This window comes from Aspergillus heteromorphus (assembly GCF_003184545.1).
Source record: "Aspergillus heteromorphus CBS 117.55 chromosome Unknown BO70scaffold_7, whole genome shotgun sequence".
In the NCBI taxonomy this organism is placed as follows: domain Eukaryota; kingdom Fungi; phylum Ascomycota; class Eurotiomycetes; order Eurotiales; family Aspergillaceae; genus Aspergillus; species Aspergillus heteromorphus.
The window spans coordinates 276816-294825 of record NW_020290412.1 but is presented as its reverse complement, the minus strand read 5'-3'; the positions used below and the strand labels follow the sequence as shown (position 1 = coordinate 294825).

General features: G+C 50.8%; 6 protein-coding genes and 2 non-coding genes across 8 annotated transcripts; 5 read left to right on the top strand and 3 right to left on the bottom strand.

The window, feature by feature from the left end:
- Positions 1-225: 225 nt before the first annotated feature.
- On the top strand, positions 226-2377 carry BO70DRAFT_386049 (fungal specific transcription factor domain-containing protein; the record flags this gene model as incomplete). Its single annotated transcript, XM_025545787.1, has 6 exons — positions 226-332; positions 371-567; positions 615-1090; positions 1138-1313; positions 1361-1921; positions 1968-2377. 6 exons carry the CDS (start codon positions 226-228, stop codon positions 2191-2193), a joined length of 1743 nt encoding a protein of 580 aa, XP_025400963.1. The 3' UTR covers positions 2194-2377.
- A 1855-nt stretch (positions 2378-4232) lies between these two features.
- On the bottom strand, positions 4233-4343 carry BO70DRAFT_t106. Its single transcript has one exon. It is a non-coding gene; the product is annotated as a tRNA-Leu (tRNA).
- A 435-nt stretch (positions 4344-4778) lies between these two features.
- Positions 4779-6665, top strand: BO70DRAFT_394748 (uncharacterized protein; the record flags this gene model as incomplete). Its single annotated transcript, XM_025546485.1, has 1 exon — positions 4779-6665. One exon carries the CDS (start codon positions 4779-4781, stop codon positions 6663-6665), a length of 1887 nt encoding a protein of 628 aa, XP_025400962.1.
- A 140-nt stretch (positions 6666-6805) lies between these two features.
- Positions 6806-7368, bottom strand: BO70DRAFT_333136 (uncharacterized protein). Its single transcript, XM_025540955.1, has 2 exons — positions 7163-7368; positions 6806-7079 (listed from the first exon to the last, which is right to left on the bottom strand). Exons 1-2 carry the CDS (start codon positions 7275-7277, stop codon positions 6901-6903), a joined length of 294 nt encoding a protein of 97 aa, XP_025400961.1. The 5' UTR covers positions 7278-7368; the 3' UTR covers positions 6806-6900.
- A 3290-nt stretch (positions 7369-10658) lies between these two features.
- BO70DRAFT_360467 (S-adenosyl-L-methionine-dependent methyltransferase) lies at positions 10659-12383 on the top strand. Its single transcript, XM_025542787.1, has 5 exons — positions 10659-10853; positions 10922-11048; positions 11114-11237; positions 11307-11752; positions 11905-12383. The coding sequence occupies exons 1-5, from the start codon at positions 10713-10715 to the stop codon at positions 12228-12230; spliced, it is 1164 nt and encodes a 387-aa protein (XP_025400960.1). The 5' UTR covers positions 10659-10712; the 3' UTR covers positions 12231-12383.
- A 263-nt stretch (positions 12384-12646) lies between these two features.
- BO70DRAFT_394745 (uncharacterized protein) lies at positions 12647-13951 on the bottom strand (the record flags this gene model as incomplete). Its single annotated transcript, XM_025546484.1, has 1 exon — positions 12647-13951. The coding sequence occupies one exon, from the start codon at positions 13949-13951 to the stop codon at positions 12647-12649; it is 1305 nt and encodes a 434-aa protein (XP_025400959.1).
- A 1141-nt stretch (positions 13952-15092) lies between these two features.
- BO70DRAFT_t113 lies at positions 15093-15165 on the top strand. Its single transcript has one exon. It is a non-coding gene; the product is annotated as a tRNA-Lys (tRNA).
- Positions 15166-16133: 968 nt separating this feature from the next.
- Positions 16134-17491, top strand: BO70DRAFT_422342 (aquaporin-like protein; the record flags this gene model as incomplete). The annotated part of the gene is made up of 4 exons (XM_025547561.1): positions 16134-16460; positions 16561-17130; positions 17299-17369; positions 17423-17491. Exons 1-4 carry the CDS (start codon positions 16214-16216, stop codon positions 17489-17491), a joined length of 957 nt encoding a protein of 318 aa, XP_025400958.1. The 5' UTR covers positions 16134-16213.
- Between the last annotated feature and the right edge of the window lie 519 nt (positions 17492-18010).

The window sequence follows — 18010 nt, the reverse complement described above, 5'->3', positions numbered from 1 at the left end:
GCGAAAGGTGCGTGACTGTCTGTCGTGTCCACCAGTCCAGCATACTAACAGGCCTGGCTAGGCCTGCGATTCATGTAAGCGCCGGAAAACGAAATGCTCCCAGTGCACCAAGTTGGGTATCTCCTGCACGCGAAACCAGCAGCGCTATAGAGCCAATCTGCGAAGGTTGGCCCGTCCTGTCCCTCCCATGGTCAGCCAAACACTGACCATAAACGAAGGCAGGCAATGATTAACCATCTCGAGGGCAATCTCGACCGCATGGAGTCTCGCCTGCACAATCTTGGGTTCCCGGTGGATGACGAGGTGTTCGCCGCCGATCCGTCCCCGCAGACGTGTCGGACGAGATGCAAGCATTCGCGTGGTCCGCCAGTCTCCTCGATGACAGTCAGGGGCCGGACGCCGCTCAGGATTTGTTGAATATCTACCCGAGCCCGCAGCCAGACGCGACGGCCCCTGATGTGAACCCGAGGATCCTACCCCCGTTCAAGAAAAGACCCAGCCCTCCTGCAGCCGCTCCACCGTGCTTCGACGTCCCGAGGTATCTGGGCGGAATACTCAGTACCGGCAGTGAGTCAACCCCACCGTATGGTCGAGTCGGGCTCACATGCTATCAGGTTTCTCGATGATATCGCGCGAGGGGATGGAGTGGATTTCGCAAAAGGCGGGGATCGATTCGATGCAAAGTCTGATGGACCTCGCCTCGTCTGGGGACGGTGGTTTCGAGGCAGATTATCCGCTGTACGGTATTTCTCCCAGACGAACATTCTGTCCGCTACCGCCCCAGCAAGATATCATGCGCCTTCTGCAGAAGTACGTGGAATACTTCAATGTGCTTTTCCCGATCTTCAAACAGTCGGAGCTTCTGTCCCTCTTCGCCGAGGAAGGCGTGCAGATGTGGTCTCAGAGCGCCGGTGGATGGGCCAGCATCAACGTGATTCTGGCGGTGGCGTACATGCTTCCGGGGAACGGGGCTGGCGACCAGCCAGACCATGAGAAGAGCAGCCTGTTCTTGAAGGCCGCCCTCGAGGTCGTGAATGAGCTCTATCTGGGTCCGCCAGATATACGAGGCCTCCAGGCCCTTCTGACCATGGTATGGCTCCATCCTGCCCTCATCTTCACTACGGCTAATCACTTCAGACCATTCTTTTCCTATCCGCAGCAGCATCTCGTCCCTGTAACTTCTTGATTTCCGTCGCGATCCACATAAGCGACCAGCTCGGGCTGGGCAGGGCAGACATACCACCCATATTCTCCCCGGAAGAGGCACGGCACGGACAGACTATATTCTGGTTCGCCTACTGTCTGGACAGAGAGTACGGTTCCTCTCACTCTCCTTAGCAACTATACTAACAAGACCCAGAATATCCGTCCGCTTCGGCCAGCCCCCAGTACAAAGCGACGAAGCAGTCAGCGCAGCTCTACCCATGGACGCCCCGGCATCCGACACGTACGCGATGCCAACAAGCGGCCAACCGGGTACCTTCAACGCCTTCCGCTCCGCTTGCGAGCTCGCACGCATCCGCGGCCACGTCTACCAGGACCTCTACTCCGCCCCCGCTGTCAAACGGCCATTCGACCAGATTCTGGCCTCGGTCGGCCAACTCGACGAGCAGTTACAAGCGTGGAAGAAAAGCATCCCGTCCGAATACCAGCCCGACTCGCGCTCGATCGCGCCTCCGGTCTCCGCCATCCTCGTCCATCTTCATCATACCTACTACAACTGCATGATCGCCATCCACTCACTCGTCGCGGCGCGGGGAATCAACTCCGCTCAGGACCTGATGGACATCAACGGCCTCTCTTTCCGGCCGGACTCGTTCTCCAACCCGCGGGTCTTGCTTTCGGCGTCGCTAATATCCAAAGCGGCTCGCGCGTCTATTAATCTTATTAAATACCTTCCGCGGGATGATATCTCCCTGGGGTATGTGACTCGACCGACCTATTTATTTCCATTCTAACATAATCAGAATAACCATGTATTACCCCACCATCGCATTGAAGACCCTTGCCTCCAGCATCGTTCGCAACCCCCGAGATACCTGCCAGATCTACAATATGAGGATCCTCGACCAGGCGGAGAGCTTTCTCTCGTCTAATCCGTGGAAGACCGCGAGCGAGGGAATGCAGCGTCTCGTCAAGCAATGTGCGGAGTATCGCTCCGTCGCTGAGCGGGCGATGAAGGAGGCGTTTTAATGCATACCCTGTATCTAATATATGCATCATGTGGGATGTTCATCTTGCTTTCGACATCACACATAGATGGAGATTTCATTCGGCGCCGTTTCGTGTACTTACTTACTTACCCTTACCCGTGCATTTATACCCAACTGATATAGACCTTTGATATCTACTATCTTATTTACGTGTTAGAGTGTGCCTGGGGTTTTGGACTAGCTAACCCACTTTGGGGATAATATTATCGTTCTACTGGAAAGATCTCTACTTAAATCCTCTTACGCCGTCAAAAAATCCACTGCCGACAATGCCTATAAGCCCGCCGGCTCAAACACAGCTCCCATCCCTGTAAATCCCACGACCATGCAATGTACACAAACCTTTCGTCAACAGAACAACAACCAATTTTTAAATACAAGCTGCATTGAGATCCCTATCCCGATCTTCGCCCTATTATAATCCTAGCTTAACACCGACTGCATCTCAATATCCCAATCCCAAACCCCCTCCTGATTCCCAATCTCTAAAGCCCCATTCGCCATCCGGGGCAGGGATCCATCCATCCATCCATTCATCCATCACCACCCATCCATACAACACAACCCTCATCAGACAAGGATCCCTAGCACCATGTAGTACAAAATACCAACTCCGTACGTGCCTGGCACCCTACTCCCGCGGGTTCGTACAACCGCAAAAACATCGTATCAGAGAAGCCGCTGTCGCAGCAAAACACAAACCAACAACACAACTAACTACTTCCCAGCCATTCATTACCCCCCCCCAATAAGTGTCTGGATAATGTAGGAATGCGATATATAAAAAAGAAGGATACATACGACAGGAGGGATTCGCTGGTGGTCACCCACCCAACTACTAACCTCCCGGCGTGTGGCTTAAGTACGGCTGAGCGGACGGGAAGCCCTGTTCTCCACACCCTATGGTCGTATGTGAAAGTTATGGAAAAGGAAATGATTATAAGGAGGAGGGAATCGGGGGAGGGGAGAAGGGGAGGTGGGACGTTCTTGTGGTGTGTTGTGTTGTGTTGTGTTTATTGAAAGGAAAGTGGAAATGGAAAGGAAACTGGTAGTGTTGGTTTTGGATAGATAATGGATAATAGGAATAAATAATTACTTGGTCTATGACGTGATTTCGGAATGGGGAATCTGTTCACTAGGTGGAGTGGAGTCCAGGGCCTAGGACCGACTGACTCTCTTTTTTATTATCTAGCCATAGCGTGTGTGGGATGGTGCGAGATGATGTGAATTGCTAGATACAGGGAGAAGGTTCTAACCCTTTACCTAACTGGTGGATCTATGTCGGTACTTGTGCTTTGAAGGGAATTGGATAAGCAGCAGTTAGTTATATACTTGGTAGACATTGCTGTCTTTGGCTTTTTTTTTGTTGGTTTTGCTGGGTCTTAACACCCTTACGTTTCTCTCTCTCCCTCTCTCTCCCTCCCTCTCTCTTTCTCTCTCTCTCTGTCTGTGTGCGTGTGTGTGTCTGTTGTGCCTTCTAGGTTTGGTTATGGTACAAGTCGTTGCTTGCTGGGTGGTGTGCTGGATTGATGCCTTTTCTTATTCTTATTTTTATATTTTCTTTATTTTAGAAGTTTCATCCATTGCTTTGTGGTTGTCTATTCATACTGGGGAGAGCTAGGTGTTAGTTGTGAGGTGGAACGGTATTTTTCAGCTGGAGGAAGGAAGTTGGATGGGAGGCTTTTCTATTTTGTTCATGAGCGAAGGCATTACGAGGGTCGAATTCAATATGTGTAGGTTGATTTGTTTGTCGATACAATATTTGAGAAGGTAGATATAAATCTGTCCAGGAGAAGACACCTCGGGTTTAATATTAGATAGTGGAGTGGTCAACGAATGGTGGTCGTTTACCCCAAAATTGGCAACTTTCCCAACACCCACAGATAATAACTATGACATATTGTGCTGGCCTAAAAAAAACTGTTTACAGTTTGCACACCTACGAAAGCGAAACCAAACCAACAAACAACCCGTGGATAGAATCAAACAGAAGGGTCAAAAATAAGAAACAAAAAGATATGACAAGAGTGGGATTCGAACCCACGCCATGAAACCATGATCAGGAAGCTAGAAGCTGTTTATTAAGGTGGACCTTAACCTGACGCCTTAGACCAACTCGGCCATCTTGCCTTGAATGAAAAAATGTGGAGATTTAGTGCTAGATAACTCAAAGCAAAAATGGACAGATGCTAGCCCTAAGTAAATGAGGGTTTGTGTTTATTTAGTATAATTCTTGACGTGGTGGGGTGGTTTAGTTGCTTCTTTTGAATTAGGCTGGATCATTAATGTTGGAGGGCTTGTCTGGATAGTAAATTGGGCTGGGAGGTCGTGGGGGTATTGCGATCTGGTTGTGTTTGGGTGGGTGTGTTGGTGGTGAGGCAGGCGCTACCCGGTGATATATAGTATCAGCGTCCTCCACGGATTGACGTTCCCCCCTCCCCCCCGATGTTCAATGTCAACAACACCCATTACCACTATAGGCGCGTCTGTTTAATGTACTGGTTCACTCATCCACTCATTCATTTATTTTTCTTAAAAGCCTTTCGAAAACTGTCACTAGCAGCGATGGCGGATCAGAACTCACCCGCACGCACAAGCTCCCCGGCGATCGTCGGTATCTACGGCTGCGGGGAGAGCGCCGTCCTTGATCTACTGAGGGTGGAATGTGACTCCAGATTTTTCTTTCTCATCGACAGCCTGCAAGAGATGAGCAATTCTCGGGTCCCCGCGGAGGCAGCAGCACAGTTCCATTACCGCGAGAATTTCTGGCCCGAATTCAAGAAAGGCTGCCAGGGGACCGGGATACCGGCGGTCGTCACTAGTTTCTACACGGCCGGGATCGACGAGTGTATAGATTCTACAAACTTGATGTTGACTGCGACAGAGCTAATGGCGTTTACTCACATCGTATATCTGGATCAACCCGTGACCGAGATCCAAGAGCTTCTGGACGACCCGATGGTGCCCGATGATCCGTTGCTTGAGCGGAGAGAAAAGGAAAAAGCCCACCTCCGGCGTCTGTGCCACGATAATCAGGTCACCTTTGTGGTATCTCCACACGAGGCGCCGATCTCGGCCAAAATGATCATGACTTTTCTGTTCGAGAACGAGGAAACCAACCGGCAGGTTGCCAAGATCGCTTTGGATATCCCCTTTCTTCTTGACCTGGACAAGGCGGAGACAGCCTTGGTCTTCAATGCGGATAGTGTCTTGACCTCGATAGACATAGAGACTGCATTCCAGAAGGGGCTGTGCGCCTATCGGTCAGGAAGTGAAAATCTCCTTCATCGGCACATACTCAGTCACCTTTGGGCTCAACCATACCTAGCTTGCTGCCAGCGTGTTATGAGGCGCGGGGAGGTCGGAATAAAGGTCTACGAGGAAATATGCAAATCTGTTGCCGATCGGGTACTCATTCATCCCGAGTTCCAGAGCTTTCTAGAGAAGGCCTTGGAGAAGAATCATATTTGTGTATTCCTGCTTACATCCCGGCCACGTCTCATCTGGGACATAGTCCTGGAAAGGAAGAAATTGGGCGGGGGGGTCAAATTGCAACTGATGGGAGGGGACCATATTTTTGATGATTTTATCATGACACCAGAAATGATGCCTGTCCTTGTGCGTCACCTTCGAACAACCAAGAACCTCAAAGTTTGGGCTTTTGGCGGCTTAAGAGATCAGGACATGATGAGAGAGGCACATGCGGCCATGGTCCTTTTAGACATGAGTCTTTCCTTGAACGCACAAAAGAATGCCATGAAGGCTGTCATTGACGGCGGTATTCCAGCAAGCCCGATAAAGATTCCTCGTCTGTCCACACACATGACTCCTGGAAACAACATGACAACCCAATTCTTTAAAGACTGCGTTCTGTCACTTCCTGGGAGGCTGCAAGTTTTTCATCCCAACGACAAGGCTCCTGCCAATCAGATTCTGATTTCTGGTGCGGAAACACCATCATTACCCTCTTCCTCGGATTACCAAGGAGCGTCCAAGGAAGCTGCGCGTTATCTTTGGGACCATATAATGAGAAAAATAATAGAGGCCTACCAGAATGAATCTTTCGATATGGGCGTTGTCCCGCCAGCCGAGCCGAGAATCTTGATTGTGGCAACAACAAAGGAGGGCAGGAGAATGGCTGATGATATAAAGGGAACCCTTTCTGATCCCACAATCCACGAAGCGATGATGGCTAGAGATATCTCCAAGAGTCACCTGGCGGATATCGACATGGTTGTGCTGACAAGAGGTATCTTACATAGTGGAAGCAACATCCCGAATTTTGTGCACCGAATATTGTGTATAAATCCCACAATGCCTATCATAGTGGCTGCAGAGAAGGCTTTTTACAATGCGACTGTTCCCTGCAGCGACATCAGGGCTCTGTGTGAAACAACAAGCATCAAGATTGCCACGCTGAATTTTGCGGGAGTTCCGAACTATGACCAATGAGTCATTGCTGCTAGTGGCAGACCCAGACTATCATTATCTCTAGCTGACCAAAGGATTATCAGGCTACAGAATTAGATAGAACCGTCAGGAACCCAACATGCCACAAGGCATGAAATAATTGAAGTTACTATTCCTAACCCCTCCATCAAACAGAAAAGCATCAAAATTTAACCATCAACCCCAATCGAACTAACTATAATAGCACCCCCTCTTAACCAACGACCCCAACACCCATCTAGCAGGTATCGCTATGGTTGTTACCGCCATCCTGGCAAGTCGAGCCACAGTACTTGATAATATCAATGTCGCCGTTGCTTCCACCGACGCACTGGAACAGAGTGTGCTGGATGTGGTCGGGATCGGTGGACTCGCCCGCAGACTCAAGCGCGCTGACGATCTGGGAGTAGTAGTTTCCTGGGTTTGTTAGCATCTCCCCACGACACGTATTGCAAGCCTATCCCAGGTCTGTGAGACAGGTACTCGGGCTGTGAACTTACCCCTCCGAAGGAGAACAGAACCGCAGTACTGCAATCCGGTCTGGCAGTTCTTGGCCGCGACGAAGGGGGTCAGGGTGGCCACGACGGCGAGGGCGATGGAGGTGATCTTGACCATTTTGGCGGTGGGTGGGATGTTTGGAAGTGGTGGTTGGAGGAGCGGGATTGGGATTGGGATTTGGATTGTGGAAGTGAGATGACTGTGATTGCGATGAAGATGGACGAGTTGATTGAGCTGGATAGAAGGGGGTTTATATAGGTATTCTGCTGGCTTCGCCCCCATCTCTACCTCTACTGTTACTGTGCACAGCCTGATTCTCCATCGCAGACGTAACTATGAGACACTATACAGCACTACACTACACAGCCCTGCATTACATGCTGAGATTTGAAAGACTCCCATCACAGTGAGGCAGAATCCAAATCGCATCACTAACTCAAACAGTAACGATCTCCTCTCCACTCCCTCCATTCACCAATGAAGCTATCCACAACCATGTTGGTGGTTGCCTACCCAGTACCCAGCCAAGCAGAATCCAGCCCTCTTGGCGGTTGGCACTCATCACTCATCACTCATCACTACCAGTCATCATATCACAGGGTCGTCCCCATCGGGGCCGAGAAGGCTGAGCGGACACCGCCAAGCAAGGGGTCGGTCGGGCCTTGCGGACTCTAAGGATACTCTCTCCGCGGGAGGTGATTGGTCCCTTGTGTGGTTTGGACTGATCGGCCTGGTAGCTCACTGTTCCAGTCCGCAGTAGTTCCGTCCTGTTGCATGAAACTAGCGCGAGGGTCTCTTGGCGGAGTGCGGATCGCATGGGGGCGGTGGATTGGGATTTGTATTACTGGAACCCTTGAGGAATGGATCGGCCGGAAACTGGCTGATACCCGTTCTTGGCGATGAAGTAAGAACAATGAACAATGTGAATGGGGATAACGGGGACAAGGCTGAGAGACAAGGGCGGACTATTGAGTATGGAGAAAGTTAGTTTTGAATTGGGTTGGACCCTGGGGTTACATTTAAGTAGGCTTACTTTAGGCTTTTTTTTGTGGGGATGTGTCCCGGGTGTGCATGTACTGGGACTGACTGAAACCGAGGGCTGGGACTGGGAAGGCTATGCAATCTTGGTGCGATCGTTGGTTCGGGTTTCTGGTTTGGATATTGGAATGTTAGTATAAGATGCTCACAGGGTCCTGCGATAGAAGAAACAGGTCAAAAGAGTGCGAGACGAAGGATTAGACGGCTAAACCGTGTATGAAAGGAAAGCCAAAGCCAACCTGATGTTTCAAATCACTCCACTAGCCGAGCCTGAAAAGTTGGACCTGCAGTTGCAGTCCCATGGACTGTCTGCTTATCTGGCTGGCTGGAAACAGCGATACAGGGTATGTACCGGTAGCTTTATCTGTGATTGAAAATTGAGTGTGTAATCCATCGCATCTCAGGAATTCTGCACTATATCAATGAGAAAATCGAAGAAGATTACAAGATATTTTTCATTGTGGATTGAAGAAGATTGAATTTATCAGGAATAAGCATGAACCCCAACTATAAAACAGGTTTTGGTATAGTGACCAAGATCGGTATTGAGCTGAGTCCACATACTATCCAATCAAAACACCGAAATAATACCGCTGAAAATGCAGCTGTTGTTTCAGATACCCGCCGCCATACTTATGAGATCACCTTTTAAGAAGGCAAATTTCCGGGACCTCCGGTAGATAATGCACAGTTGAACTCTCTCATCCTCTGCAAACCATGTAGTCATATTATATGGCAAGTAGTTACTGCTGACCCGATGAGATTCTTTGTTTTCTGCTCTCTCCGCCCGAATATCTTATCCAGCCATCAAGTAGAGTAAGCTACGGACCGGAGAACTCTTGGAGCTACACTGTTCAGACATGCAGCCTCTCTCTGGTGTTAAGCTCCAGGATGATGTAGGAACAAGGAAAGCATCTGATCTATCTAATGTGATAGGCAATTATTCCATATCATCACCCCTGTCGAATTCCAATCCTCATGTCTTCCCGACACATCGCTTTTTTCTCCCACTTCATGGCTGCCTTGTAGATTGCCGCAGTTCGAGTTCCTCCAACATCATAAATTCAGACTTCATAGCATGATATCTCCAGCCATTCCGTAGTGTACCTCATCGGACACGATCAAGACATTTCAGGCGCCGTGTTTCACGGACATATCAATGTCGACCTGTCTGGTTGCTTGGGGAATTAGGGTTCCGTGTGACATGTGCCTGGACGGGCGGGCGGCGTGCGCGGTGCACGATCCCCGATCGAGCCGCCACCCACCAATTCCGATTCCGATTCCGATTTCCGAAGGGTGTCTGTCAGGTCGCCTGAACCATGGTCGGGGAAGAGGGTTTGATGCTTAACTCTCATCGATGAAAAAAAAAGAAATCATATTTTAATTGCCAATGAACCACACTTGAGGTCTAACTACAATTATCAATAGAACTGAACCGGGATGTATGTATATACGGTCGGATCCATCGCAGCTGTCCTAAACCACAACATCATGGCATCTCCTGTATCTACGGATTACCTAGTCCAATAATATTAATCTGGCAGGATTGGTCCTTATTTCCCACCACCACTGCTATCTGTAAGCTTGTCGCTCGGGTTGGCTTGACCGCCCGGCTGAATACAAAGGAGTGCAAACAGGACAAACACCAATGGTTTGAAAAACGGTCGGTATGTCCGTCCATCGCCCGCGCCGAGGGGACCGCGGGGGCCGCGGCATCTTCATCTGACGCATCACCGCGATCTCTGCGCTATGGAGGTGAGATGGGTAAGTTGCAGCAGCACAAGTGACAGAATCTGTTTGTACTCTCGGAATCTATTTCCTGGACGATCGGATCCGACCCCAAGCCACTCGATGGCCACCAAGGGGCTGATTAGCGAAAAAGGCGAGTGGAGTATCTGAGATGCAATAAGCCGAGTCTCATAACTACCACATATCATATATGCTTTGTGAGCATTGAACCCCACATTGTATAAACAACTGAGGCTCACGGACCGGCCAGTTCTGCAAGCATCACTCCATCACTCCATCTCCATATAGGCCCTAGCAGGCGCAGCTGAAAAGTGATCTAAAATCTGACTTCATCTGACAGCACTAAGGCACGACTATCCCCAAAGGGGACCGACTTACCACATTCGGTGATGGTAACTCGAGCGCTGTGTGGACCCCTGAAGTAGCGCGCGATGGGGATTGGATGGCTTGGGGTAGATTTGCCGGCTGAACTCCCCGTATTCGTGTGACCTTCCTGGATAGGGTCATAGCACATCGCTTCTAGAGTGTCGGGTATCAGCAAGGCTGGTACGGGGGATCGGAAAGATTACACGTCGCTTCTTCATTTGTGATTGTCCCAGTCAGCCACAAAAGTATAACATAGCTGGAGGCCCGAAGGAGCTGGAATGATGGAGTATTTATACCGCTCTGCTGTCCTGTGTTAGGGATGGAATAGTCACTCATCTTTTTTCCATCGCATCACGAAACTCGTCTCTCTACATAGCGAAGGTTTTCCCAGCTGGAAAAATGGAAGCATTGGCTGCTCACGTCCGCTCTCTCGCCCAGTCTGGCGATGAGAAGCAGCGCAAAGACATCATAGACTCGCTGCGCTCTCTGAGAAATTCCATCGAGACGTCGGATGATACTGTCCAGCGGTTTACCTTTTATGTATGACTTCCGGATCTTGACATGGCTGGTATCATGATGCTGACTGGTTCATCCGATGTATGCGATAGAACATGCAACTAGCCGGTCTTCGCATCGGTATTAATCTAAAGCTGTTCGAGCTGTTGGCCGAAAGCAAGACCCCTCTCACGGTCACGCAGCTGAGCGAAAAGACCGGGGCCGATGCCGTTTTCTTGGGTGCGTGGAGTGGAACCAAACCAGTTGCCAAATCCGAGAAAACAAGTTACTGACAATAATCCCAGCACGCCTCCTTCGCTACCTAGCCTCCTTCGAAGCCATCAAGGAGACCGACAAAGATGAATTCAGCTACACGAACATCACCAAGACATTCTCACAGTCCGGCTTCCAAGCAGCCATATGCCACTAGTCCGTCGCATCATCCACCCTCCCTTCCCCCCAAACACATACACATACACATATCTAACAATCCTCCAGCTTCGACAATGCGGGCCCCGCCATGCAAAGCCTCCCGTCCTTCCTCGCCTCCACCAACTACCAAGACCCCACCGACTGCACCAAGACCGCCTTCCAAAAGGCCTTCAACACCGACCTGCCCGCCTTCGAGTGGGCGAAAACGCAGCCGGAAAGAATACGCGTCTTCCAAGAATTCCTCGCCACGAACCGCGCGGGAATGCCCACCTTCCTCGACGCCTATCCCGTCGAGGAACGGGCGACGGCGACGGAGTTGAGCCCCGAGCGCGTGCTGTTCGTTGATGTCGGCGGCGGCTTAGGGCAGCAGGCGATTGCGTTCCGGCAAAGGTATCCCGCGTTACCGGGTCGGGTTATTTTGCAGGATTTGGCGCCCATTCTGCAGCATGCCATTCAGCATCCTAGCGTGGAGAAGATGGATGTGGACTTTTTTGCGGGCCAGCCTGTGAAGGGTATGTGCTGCTTTGCTTCTCGTTCTTTCTTTCTCTCTTTCTTTCTTTCTTTCTTTCTTTTTTTTTGAGCCTGGATTTCCACCTCCCCATCCCCCCACCCATCCATCTACAACAGACGCCTAACTAACCCAATAATCCGATGAACCAACCAGGAGCCAAATTCTACTACCTCCGCAACATCTTCCACGACTGGCCGGACGAGAAAGCGCGGATCATCATCCAGAACACCATCTCCGCGATGGCGACGGACTCGCTCCTTCTCATCGACGACATGGTTCTTCCAAATGTCGGGGTGCACTGGCAGGCCGCGCAGCTGGATATGCAGATGATGACGACTTTGGCGGCGAGGGAGCGCACCCAGGAGCAGTGGTATGCGTTGCTGGAGGGGGCGGGGCTGAAGATTAATCGCATTTATACCTATACGGCCAGTTTGAAGGATAGTATTATTGAGGCTGTTCCTGCTTCTGTTCATGGTTAAGTGGGTGGATGGGTTTTATGGGGCTGGTTTTGGGGGGGACTACCTTATGTTGTCAAGGTGTACTGGTTCTACTTTTTTACATGGGGGTTGAATATCTAAATTGAGATTTTAGGGCTACGTAGAGGTTTTAGGGCTACGTATTACACTTGTTGGTAAGAGTGGAGATGTTTTTCATTCCCGAAAATAGCCAAAAATCCCATTTGTTTAAATCAGCATGACAACATAAAATCAATCCCGAAAGGAGGCCAAAGATGAATTTGGTCAAACGATGATGATAACATAATGTTATTCCCGAAAAAGGTCGTTCAAATGATGAAGACAAGATAAAAAATCCCAATCGAAGTTTTAAATCCCAAACAAAAGTCCACCATGTACGCAGTGTCCAACGTGGGAAACCATACTTCCAAATATGGCAATCAAGACGAGCTGTGCTCATCGCTCGACAAAAGGGGAGACTCGAACACAGCGCCATTGGACCGAGCCTGAGCGCGTTCCTGGACCAAGGAATAGGACAGAGCCATCAAAACTCCATTCAAGCCGTCCATCCACTCCTGAGGCCGACCAAGCAGCTGGCTAAGGCTGACAGCGCGGTGCTTATCGCGAGGTGTAAGCGCCATGCGCTCATGCTCGACGAGGAGACGGAACACCACGTAATTGTTTTCCAGGATGGTCAGACCAAGAGGCGTAGCGGCGAAATCGGCCGCGCGATGAAGAACCACCAGGTCGATGGACGGATTGTCGAGCAACTTGAGGATCAAAATGTGGTTATCCTGTCTGAAGATGCGCTTGAACATGTACTCGCGGTCGGCTTCCACGCTAAGGAGGTCGGCGGGGTGGTCCAGGAGCTCCTGCAGCAAGGGGGAATGGCTCACCTGGCTAGCGTAGTAGAGGATAGAGCGGCCATGCATGTCCTTCCAGGTGATCAAGTGGGGCTTTGTGGTCTTGAGGTACTCCCAGATCTCTGTGCGGTAGGGGAATTCGCGAACCAGGCGATGGGCGACGGTGGACCGTTCGCTGCATTTCACGTTCTCGAGCTTGACGCCGTTCTCAACGGCCTTCTGGAGCAGGGACAGCTTGTCGAACACGCAGAACAGGTCGAACACGCTGCCGTACGAGAACCGCGCGCCCGCTTCGAGCATCATCTGCAGAATGAACATCCGGGCCACTCCGAGATCTTGACGGTCCATCCACCACGGCGGCAGGTAGTCGAGCGGGAGGGCGTCGTGCCAATAGCCGACTCGGTTGACGTCGGCGCCCGCGCGGATCAGCAGGGCGACGATGCCGTAGCGCAGATGCGCAATGGCGAGGGAAAGCAACGGGATCCCCGAGGCAGTCAGGGCATTGGCGTCAGCGTTGCCTTGCCGGAAGCGGCTTTGGACGGTGCGGTACTTGCCACGTATAACCAGCGAGGCGAGGCCCCATGCCTCGCTGCGCGTGGCGTGCAAGACACAGCCGGGGGCCCGTCCGGCCGCGCATTCGTACATATACACCTCCTGCCTGCATTCATGTTCACGCGGGCTGTCACGTCCGTCGGGGTCTTCTTCGGGGATGCACAACCGAGCCTTGGTCTGCATGATCTTAGCCCAGCTGGTGTTGCTTGCCAAATTAACGTAAGGGCGAAGGTTCACGCGCTCGCATGTTTCGAGGTGCTGGCATATCTCGGGGGGGCAGTGTCCGATGCCTACTCCGAGAGCGCTGTAGAAGTCGGAGGGTTCATCCATTGTGAGTGCAAGTTCTGGTACGAGTCTGGGAAGATGTGTACTTGCGGTACGAGTCAAGGAGGCCAAATGAGGAGGAAAGTGGTGAGGATGGAAGCAATCGGGGGAATTCGCCATTGCTAGGGGATGAAGGCCTTATATATACCCAGTCCTGATAGCAAAGGCAAACTCCGTCAAGATAGTCGCCCTGTTTGTGATGGAATCAGGACGGAGATTCCCTGAGAAAGGTACCTTCAATATGGAAATATCCTGACGATCCCATGGTAAACCCCGACAGCTGACGGCTTTTTCCATGGTGATTGTCAATCCCCCCCAGGATATCTCCAAATTCCCGACTGGGAGAGTAGAAGCCATCGTGATGCAGCTCCATTGTATGGGCGATAGTCGTAGATGTGCTAACTGTTCTTTGTTCCTGGTATGATCAGGGGGATTCTAGGATATTGCCATCATGGATCTGGAAGTAAGCCGGGGGCTTCAACAATGTGTCAAGTCTTCTTCCTTTACCACCCCACCGTCAAAAAAGCCCGGTACCGATAAGCAAGCCCATTACTGTACTCAGATCCACTTGACTACCAGGACGATAACATTTTAGAGTCTCCTTGAGGTATATTGCGCGACAATCCAGACGGAAAGACGTGTCGGACCAAGAGACGCTCAACTAAAAGAATGTTATTTTCTCTAGAGAGCGAAAAGCAAGTGCCAGGGGTCTGACCTACATGGTGAACATCAGTCACAGACCCAGGCCCAGACCTAGAGCCGCAGAGACTGGGTTCTTGGAACAATCGTGCCTGGTGGTATAGTTGTAGAGGAAAATGTGAATAGAGCCTACAGCAAGAAGCGAGGCCGTACTTAGAGTTGAAGGATAACCACAGACACCCAAGCGACATTCACTATATATTGTTGTTTACCAAGGGTATCAATTACAATACATATATATCCCTATAAATGGCCCACTATTATAAGTAAGCATAATCCCTATCATTCCCATAAGACCAACTATCATCTTAGAACGTGTAAAGGGAATAGATGATATAGTAGATAGAGTCTTACTATTCCTAATTCCACACACATTATTATGCAAATATGGGCAGTAAATACTTACGCAATACATATATCATACCTACGCAATCCACTCCATCAACCAGCCCGGCTAGCTCAATCGGCAGAGCGTGAGACTCTTAATCTCAAGGTTGCGGGTTCAACCCCCGCGTTGGGCTTTCTTTTTTGCTTTCGCGGGTACCGTCCCCCCCACTTTCTCATTATGCGTGTGACGTTTCTTTTTTCTTTCTTATTTTATGGCTGGACACAATTAGTCGGGAAAGGGAGTAAATTAGATCGTACAATTTACTAGTGGATAATTAGTGCGGCATCCGGATATAGATTTTGAATTGGATGATGGTCCGCCGCTTGTGGCGCGGGGGCTAGTTTAGCTGCAGGTATGGGCGGAGTACAAAACCACAATTCACAACACCCCATACTTACTATCTACCCTCTACCAGTAAGGAATGGGTGTATGGCGGCCTGAGTGAGGCTTCTTATTTTAGGAGTCGGCTTTAAACTTTTTCTTTCTACCTAGTTACGAGCAATACATTCACCGTCGTCACGACGCCAACTACACTCCACTCCATCCCGCCCTTCAACACCAAAGGCTAGAGAGCAAGAAAAAAAAAAAAAGTCATACCAGCGAGCATACTCCCCTCTAAAACAATATAAAAATCCATGGATTATCTAATCACAATGACCCCCCCGTTCCCCCTCCAGGCAGCGATATTATTTCCGCGGAGATCAGTGATGGTTTATTTGCCCTCCAGCGCACCTGAATCAGTGATGCAACGTTAGACTGCAGACAAAAAAAACCCGGATCGTGGGAAATATACTGCCATGGCTATGGTGTACCCTGGTAGGCGTCTCAGGTCAACTGGTCAAACGACATGGTTGCGTCCTGGGGCGTGAGGCCCGCCTCGGCAGGTTGCGGGGAAGAGGCCTGTCCCGCGCTCTCCCTAGTGGCCGATGTTGTAAGATAGGGCTGGCTACCTGGCAGCCCGCCACGCCACGCCATTCCCGAAGCAGACTAGATGCGGGGTGGAATACGATCCGGTACAGCGCCAGATCGGATCTGACAGCAAGATGGCATGGCTTCAACATTGCATCAATTATTGATGGTCACCGACAGATCGTTCATCAAGTTATTTAACCTCCTCGTCAATCCTCCAGGCTTCCCCACCCAGGTGTGGCTGTAGACATCAGATCCGGATCTCCAACGCCATGGCGGTTCTAGTTCGCGATAGCGGACTCCTCCGCGACGACCTCGACATGACACCCCAGGTGCAACCGTTCGTCGGCCGGATTGGCGGAAACCAGGGGATTGTCCTGGATCGACGAGATCCTGCAAATGCGGACTACCTGCAGAAAGTGCCGGATGCGGCACCGTTGATGTCCTTCCGGGATACTTTTAATCTGCGGGGCTTTGCGGACTTGGATCTTTGGCGGTTTGCGGCGGTGGAGTGTCTTGGTATTTTCTCTCACAGTTCCCATTATACCTTGAGAAAATTCACTCTCATACCCCAGACACCCAATATACCCATAGTAAAAAACTAACCTCACCCGCCCAGGAACAATGATGCTATCATTCATCACAGCCTGGGCCTCCGCCTCGCCCACCTCCACCACCACGACCCCCACCACAACCCCACCTCCCTCTCCCGGGGGCATCTACTCGACCCCCCAATTCCTCGGCCCGCTCACCAGCGCCCTCCTCAACTGGCTCTTCCTCACGCTCTTCATCTTCACCTTCTCCTCCGTCAGCGGCAGCCACCTAAACCCCACAATCACCTTCTCCACCTTCTTCGCCCGCCTGATCTCCTTCCCGCGCGCAACCCTCTACCTAGCCGGACAGACCCTCGGCGGCGCACTCGCGGGCTGGATGCTGCGCTCTGCATTCGGGTCCGACGCGTTCTCCGTCGGCGGGTGTACCATTAACACGGCGCTTGTTCCGGTCCGTGAGGCCTTCTTGTTGGAGTTCATCTGCTGCCTGATTTTGATTTTCTTGTCGTTTGGGGTCGGGTTGGATCCGCGACAGACAAGGGTTTATGGGGCTGCGGTGGCGCCGTGGTTGGTGGGGTTGGTGTTGGGGGTCGTGGGGTTGGCGTCGGCGTTTACGAGGGTGGGGTTTGGGGGGGCTTGTAAGTTTTGTCTTTTTTTTTTTTTTTCTTCCATCCTTCCTTTCTTTGCTTTGGTTTTGGTTCTCTATCTCCTATCGTCTGCTTTTAATCTTCCATTGAACGGAACTGCAGGCAGTGGGTAGTGGGTAATGAGTAGTGATTGTGAGACTGATTGATGTGTTACCATAGCCCTTAACCCTGCCCGCTGTTTCGGAGTATATGTTGGCTCGAGTTTTCCGGGGTATCATTGGATTCAATGGGTGCGCTCGTTCTCGTACCTCGATATGGCGAGCGAAGCTGATGGATCGATTAGGTTGCACCGTTTGTCGCTGCGATAGGGCACGGGATTGTGTATTGGCTGGTGCCGCCGTGGAAGGCGTAGTCTGGTTCCTACAAATACAATCCAGCTTGTCATGTAAACACTCCAGCGCGCTCCTATCATTTATTTCAGAGATGCCGCCACAAACAGAAACTATGCTCAAAATATGAAGCATCCGCAGCCGCTATGCATGATCATTCAGATGGCACAAATAACATCACAGCGGGCTCTAAACCGACATTTTGCGCCCGTCAACCGACCAGTCAGCATTGCCACTTCAATACCTACTTTCTATATGAATTATCCCTTCCGAAAGAAAAGTACATACGACCATAGGGTGTGGAGAACAGGGCTTCCCGTCCGCTCAGCCGTACTTAAGCCACACGCCGGGAGGTTAGTAGTTGGGTGGGTGACCACCAGCGAATCCCTTCTGTTGTATGTTTTTTCCTTCTTCTTTTTGAAGAATCCAACAAGAATTGGGATGAATTGTGGTCTAGAAACACGGATATGAAAGTCAAGTTATGATTTTAGGGCTGCGTTCTTTTTTGTGTTACCTCTGCGGCGGCAGCGGCGGGCTGTGTC